Source organism: Crotalus tigris, unplaced genomic scaffold, assembly GCF_016545835.1.
Source record: "Crotalus tigris isolate CLP2741 ecotype Arizona unplaced genomic scaffold, ASM1654583v1 scf7180000017857.1083437, whole genome shotgun sequence".
Classification (NCBI taxonomy): domain Eukaryota; kingdom Metazoa; phylum Chordata; class Lepidosauria; order Squamata; family Viperidae; genus Crotalus; species Crotalus tigris.
This window is the reverse complement of record NW_024096679.1, coordinates 436959-444295: the sequence shown is the minus strand read 5'-3', so window position 1 is coordinate 444295 and position 7337 is coordinate 436959. Positions and strand designations below refer to the sequence as shown.

The window sequence follows — 7337 nt, the reverse complement described above, 5'->3', positions numbered from 1 at the left end:
AACTGACTGCTTCTAATTGGACTTTTTGGAGTCAGCTTGCAATTCTTTTGTTTCACAGAAGTAATTTTAACGGAATGGAGAGGTGGGGGTGTAAACCCCAGCTTTCTTTGGACTCTACTGTGAGCAAAAGCCAGCCAGCTATTGTGCATTTAGGCATTCTTGACCTCCTCTGAAATCCTTCCACAGTTTCACCCAAATTAGCTAAGGAATCCTTTCCAAACAGAGACCGTTACTAATCTACCCGTGTTTTCCCGAAAGTAAGACCTACCCTGAAAATAAGCCCTAGCTTGATTTTTGGGGGTGGGCCTAATATAAACCCCACCCCCCAAAATAAGCCCTAGTTTTGGGGCGAGGCGCACACCTGAAAATCAAGCTAGGGCGGGGGTGGAGCTTACCATTGCAGCCAGGCCTCCCGTGGATCGACACTTGCTTCGCCAGCCCACTTCTTCTGCGGCCGAAGGAGCAGCTTCGTTCTGCAGCTGAGAATGGAGCTCGGCCCTGCATTTCGCAGTTAGAGGCATTTCCGGAAGGCCTGTGCAGCCGAGAACCGAGCTATGAATTCAATCCGTAGATCAGTTCTCAGCTGCAGAGGCCTTCTGGAAAAGCTTCTGACTGCAAAATGCAGGCCAGAGCTTCATTCTCAGCTGCAGAATGAAGCTGCTCCTTCGGCCGCAGAAGAAGTGGACCGGCTGGGCGAGGCTGTCGATGCTGCTGCGGCTGCGAGGTGAGTGGAAAAGATTTCCCCCCTTTGCGAAAATAAGCCCTGGTGCCTCTTTTGGAGGGGAAAAAAAATAAGACCGGGTCTTATTTTGGGGAAAACATGGTGTATAGCTCCTGCCCCGTCTCTAGGGGGGGACATGAAACAAACAACAAACTAAGATTGGAAGCAGGTAGTCCTCCCTTACTGATGGCCTCATTTAACAACCATTCAAAGTTACAACAGTGTTAAAAAACTGATATGTAACCAATCCTTGTATTTATAACATGATCACCATTCAGGTGTTTTGCAAACAGTGTGCCTTTACAACTGTTGCAGTGTCCTGCAGTCATATATTTGCCATTTGCATTCTTCACAACTGGCTTGCAACAGTTAAGTAGAGAAGGGGAAGTAAAATCGTAAATTGTGGTCACATGATGTCTCACTTAATGACTGTAGCACCTAGCAAAGGAGTCCCAATGGTGGCTGTTAAGCGAGAAATACCTATATTTTGGAATGGCCAAAATCTCAGGAAATCAGCTAATCTCACAAGATTTTCGTTTCCTTGTCCGAAATCTCATAAAATTTTAGATGGGATTATCACTACTGCACAATATTTTTTAAATTTTTAAAGCTTTTGGTGCAGGCAGTGATAATAATGATAACAATGAATCAATATAGAAAATCAATAATCTTAACAGTTTGTGTTGAAGGGGGAGGAGTTTATAGGACTGTTCGACACATATTTAAATATCTCAGTTAAGATAATCTTTATGTGGCATATTCATCTTGGTTCCAATTATCTACCAATATGACTATACAAACGGAATGTATGTCATCTAAGCTTAAATGGGCACAATTTCTGATTCCCTTGCAACTGACCAGTAAGTTGCTATAGTAAACAGTCAGATCCAGAAATATGAAAAAAATACTAACATCTGAAGTTATCAGAATAATACTTATGATATCTGCAAAGGAACAACTGTGCTTATTTTGTTTTCAGTTCTCAAAATGATAACATAATATTTTTACAATTTCATGCCACTTCAAGCGTTACTTTGATATATTTCCAAATGTGAAACTGAGATGAGTTGGAATCAAAACATAAGAAAGCTTTTTTACAGGAGGCATCTCATTGCTATCCATGCTACATGTCATAAACAATAGCATGATTCAATAGTTGTCTCCACTGAGCAATAAACAAATGGAAAAAAAGTAACATGATAGAAAACTGGATCCACAATACTTGACCCTAGTGTTTTTCAATAACCCAAAGGGGAAAAAAAACCCTAACTATTTTTAAAGCAGAGCATTCTCATGGAGCACAGAACTGAATCTGAATATTAGTTTATACTTTTAAAAGTCAGCAATATATACTTAATGGGTCATGTTAAGCATTGCCATATGTATTCTACAAACATCTCCAGATACGTAAGGTCACGAATCCAATCAAAATGAATGCCTTACAATAAATGACTCTGAAAATAATGTAAAAATATCTTTAAAAATGTATCAGGGAACCATTTTAGTTTTCGTAGTCTTTCTTCCTTTGGTGAAGCATATTTAGGCATGTCTAAGTTCAAAATTGGCCAATGAAGAAACCCCATCCTGAACTTCCAAGTGCAATCGTAATACAACCCACCCATCCCTTTCCAGAATATAGCATCATGAATGTATCACTGGGCATGGCCTTTACAGGAAAAGCAAGATTTTCCTATTTTGTCAATTGTCAGAGACAATCCTGCAAATTCACTCAGTGGAAATGCATCTACGAAGCAACGTCTAACACAGCAGTGAGTAGGGAGGCTGTTACATCTGCAAGCACACGTTACATCAGGGGTCTTGAAACTTGGCCCTTTTATGACTTGTGGACTTCAACTCCCAGAATTGGAGATGAAGTCCACAAGTCATAAAAGGGCCAAGTTTCAAGATCCCTGTGTTACATCAATGGTCTCCAACCTTTTTGGCACCAGGGACCAGCTTCGTGGAAAACAATCTTTCCATGGACCGGGGCTGGGGGAGGAGCTTGCAACCTAGATCCTGCACATGCGCAGTTTAGAGAAGGGTTTTGCGCTCCTATGAGAATCTAATGCCTGATGATCTGAGGTGGAGTTGAGGCCATGATGCCGTAGTACTGAGGAGCGGCTGCAAATACAGATGAAACTTTGCTCACTCATCTCCAGCTGTACAGCCCAGTTCCTAACAGGTCGCGGACTGGTACCAGGGCTTGGGGACCCCTGCCTTTCACGAAGCAATGCTGTGAGACAGGATTACTTGATGGCTTAATGCAAATTGCCACAAGACAAAGAGCAGGTGAAGAGCATGCAGTATACAAAGAGTATCTTGTAGAGAAATCTTAGCTTACAAGGGTGAGACTTAGCTGCTCCATCCTGAAAAAAAAAAAAAAGGTAGTTCCCAGTAAGGGAGGAGGGGAAATGGAGCAACCCTGAAAACTACCCTAAGTATTCAAGCAAGCTTTTTGGATATATGAGAAGGAAGGATAAGTAATTACAAATACCTAACCAACATGTATTTTTAGCCCCTGTATGCTGCTTTCATTTCAAAAGCTTCAGTGGATATAAATCCCCTTAGATGGAGAACAGCACAACCAGGGCCAAAAGGCTTCCCGAAGTCAAGCTCAACAATTACACAGTGACACAGCTACGGTGACCTGCCATGCGTATCAGAGGAAATCAGTTTCAAATGTGGCATTTGAAACCACCCTGCCTTTGTGCTCAGTGGGGTGGGGTGGGGTGGGGTGAGGGAGGGAGGGAGGTTAAGAAAAAAAAAACCCAAACCCCTTCCCCAGCTTATGAGACTGAAATCCCTTGGCGTCTCCTGCACGTTTGCAAAACTCAGCCCTGGGATTCTCTGGAGACAAAGCAGCATTTACAGGGGGTGGGGGACATTGTGTTTCACATTGAGAACGTGTGGACAGTCCACAGCTGCACAAAAAGAGTAGCTCCATCATGTGTAGCCTTAGCATGCGGCGGGAGGTTCGAGGACCATGTTTATCTGGAAAAAGCCGAAAAAGAAGGAAGCGCCTTCTCATTTTTGCCAAAGAATCCAAACCAATGGAAGCAAAAGGCAACAAACAGCTGGGTTGTTGTTGTTGTTTTTTGAACCTCTGATCTCCGATGTTGCTGCATGCATTTCCATGCTCCCTCCTGTGTTAGGCCCTGCTGCTGCTGGAACAGGGGGTGCTTTGTGTGCTGCCAATGCTGTGGCCTGCACTGCTGTTTTCAGAAGGTGGTGGCGAAGTGGGAACTGGCTGTCTTCCTTCTGGTTCTCCTGGAGGAGAGGAAGAAATAAACACAAAGCAAGGTCAGAGTTATTACTTCTACTGTCCTCACATTCTCCTGGCCATCCCGGGGAGGGGAGGGGAGGGAAGGAGGGTCTTCAATTCTCTATTATTTAAGATGAGATAAGATGAGATGAAGTGGGATGGGATGAGATAAGTTGTAAGATAAGATAAAATGATAAGCTAAAATAACCTTTATTGTCACTTTTTTTCTGTGAACACACTGGCACAGATTAAAAATGAAATTCTGATAGCCACTCTCAAAAGGATATACATACAAACATACATATACATACATGTGCGCATTATATATATACACATATATATGCACAGACACATACATGTACATATCTATAAATTGTACAAATCTATAAATTTAGATTTTGCTGACAAATAAATGGTTTACAGAAATGGTTTATCGCAGTAGCGACTTGAGCCTGCAACACTCCTAGATTGGGGCTGCGGGTGTATCATAAAAAAAACACTTAACACATATCTCCCCCACGGGTCTCTCCCCTCCCAGATACAGTTGACAAAGTGGGAAAGAGCCTGTTGCCTAGAGGTCAACACAGCTGCCTAACGTGCAAGAAGCCCAGGTTCGAATCTCAGAAGGGTATGGCTGGCTGATGAGAGCTAAGTAGCTCGAAACAGCTATAGTAATCTCCCTTTAACTCTTTGTTAGCAATCCAAATTTAACATAAAAATGATTGTCGCAGTAGCGACTGCTGCCTGGGGATAGCCCTAGATTGGGGCTGATATAGGCAAAAGATTTCTTCTATATATATCACAGTCCATTCAGCAAAGTATCTTTCCCCTTGCTCCAAGCAGCCAAACATTGACCGACTAAATTTCCCCCTTTTTATTTCCCCAGGGATTTTCTAGTGAATGTAATTGACTGCCCCAAAGTGGGCAGTCCCCTCATTCAGTGGGATGTGCAATCTAAAAGGCATTCAATTCTGTAGGTCCTGGGACCAAGTGCAGCCTTTTGCCCCCTTCTCTGCTTTCTTCCTTCCTGCACTGTTTAAAGAGAAAAATCCACCAATAACTCTCTCTGTTATTATTTGGGGAAATATTTGGGGGGGCGGGTGATACGTTTTTGGCAACAGGAAGTAGAATTAAGGCTGATTTTTTTTTCCAGTGTAACCAAAACAAACTTTGGACTTCATCCTGGGTTCAGTTCAAGCGTCTCATTTGTGAGGTTACTTTTAGATATTCTTTCTTTGATCCCAAAGCCTTTCCTGACATTGTGAACGCTATCTCTAGGTAAGAGAAATCCTTCCCCCCCCCGAGATTTTTTTCTTTTTTCTTTGTAAAGCTTTCTTAGCTAAAACCAAAATAAAACCTGAGAACGTTTAGGAGAGAAAAGCCACAATTTCTATAGATTCAAGTCCGTAGCTTTCATTCCCTTAATGGGGCCTCTCAAGCTTTCTGCCAGGAAAACGATCTGCAAAATGTAGAACTGGCCGCATCCCCTGCTGCTGGGTCCTGTTACAGCGATGTTGTCACCCAGGCTACAAACCACCTTATTACACAGCCTTGTGCACCAACCTCAGCTTATCAGCTGCAATCTGTATATATTTTGCTCCAACTCAGTGTCCGTGAATACCTTTTCGTCTTTGGGGAAAAGGGCACATACAGCTGTCAATATCTGGATGGCAAAAACAAAAAATACCCCGTCTCATGTTTTTCCCCCTCCCCCTATTTCCTCTTTCTAGAAAACTTTCCACAGATGCATTTTTCCCCCTCTTTCAACTATGGGGTTATGTCCCCTTGTCTCAGTGGCACAGACCTCTGCTGGAATTTCAATCTTTCCTCCAGCATCTCCCCCTTTTATAGAAAATAAATCCTTGATTTTTCTGTTCAGCAGCCCTGTATTTTCCAATTGCTCACCTGTCACTCTTAAAACACAGGTAGTACCTTAAAGCCTAAGAATATATTTGACTAGCCACTACTGCATGGAAAATTGAGTGCTGCAGTTGATTGGGTGAGTGACAGCCCAAATTCCACCCCTTCCTGATTCCATCGTACAACGTGCCATCGGGAGTTTGGGAGTCTTTAAAAATGAAAAGAAAGCAGATGAAATACGGGTAGTCCTCAACTTACAACAGTTCATTTAGTGACTGTTCAAAGTTGCAACGGCACTGAAAAAAGTAACTCTCGACCGTTTTTCACACTTACGACCATTGCAGCATCCCCCAAAAGGCTTGGCAACTGACTCATATTTATGACAGTTGCCGTGTCCCAGGGTCACGTGATCCCCTTTTGCGACCTTCTTACACACAAAGTCAATAGGGAAAGCCAGATTCACTTCACAACCACATTGCAAACTTAGCAACTGCAGTGATTCACTTAACAGCTGTGGCAAGAAATGTCGTAAAGCGGGACAAAATTCATTTAACCAATGTTTCAGCTTAGCAACAGAAATTTTGGGCTCAACTGTGGTCGTAAGTCGAGGACTACCTGTATGTCAGTTTATGCGTTGTGACAAACAATGAACCTTCAGACTTATTCAAGAGGATTTTTGCAAGCAACTATTCCTAGGAGTAAAGAGCAACAAAGATGATTAGGGGACTGGAGGCTAAAGCATATAAGGAACGGTTGCTGGAATTGGGTATGTCTAGTTCAATGTTTCTCAATCTTGGCAACTTTACGATGTTTGGACTTCAGCTCCCAGAATTCTCCAGCTAGCAATGCTAGCTGGAGAATTTTGGGAGTTGAAGTCCACACATTGTAAAGTTGCCAAGATTGAGAAACATTGGTCTAGTTTAATGAAGAGAAAGACGAGGAGGGACATGATAGCAGTATTCCAATATCTCAGGGGCTGCCACAAAGAAGAGGGACTCAACCTATTCTCCAAAGCGCCTGAAGGCAGGACAAGAAGCAACAGGTGGAAACTAATCAAGGAGATAAGCAATCTAGAACTAAGGAGAAACTTCCTGACATTTAGAACAATTAACCAGCGGAACAACCTGCCTCCAGAAGCGGTGAATGCTCCAACACTGGACGTTTTTAAGAAGAGACTGAACAGCCGTTTGTCAGGGGGTTGGACTAGATGACCTCCAAGGTCCCTTCCAACTTTATATATATATAAAAAGGGGCCCTGTAGCAAATTTCTGAAGACAAAAGCTGGCTGGAAAGGAAGATTGTTCCTGTAATGGGTTCTTATCACCGTTTCTCCAAACACTATTTAAAGTGGATGTTTTTGTAAATGTCTCTATCCCAGCTATAGGCCATAAGCAATCTTTTAAGCCACTTATAGTCATATGTATCTGAATGCAACAGCATGTTCTTTATTATTCACACTGAAGAAGCCTGCCAATGTGGCTTCTTTTCAAGGCA

General features: G+C 42.7%; 1 protein-coding gene across 3 annotated transcripts in view; it reads right to left on the bottom strand.

Annotated features, from left to right (window-relative positions):
- Window positions 1-604: 604 nt before the first annotated feature.
- Window positions 605-7337, bottom strand: part of TGFBR3 (transforming growth factor beta receptor 3) — a 154350-nt gene continuing 147617 nt past the window's right edge. For all 3 annotated transcript variants that reach the window (XM_039343517.1, XM_039343518.1, XM_039343519.1), the window contains exon 17: window positions 605-3988. In XM_039343517.1, the coding sequence (XP_039199451.1) occupies window positions 3870-3988 (119 nt within the window). In that variant the 3' untranslated portion in view covers window positions 605-3869. The remainder of the gene's footprint in view (window positions 3989-7337) is intronic.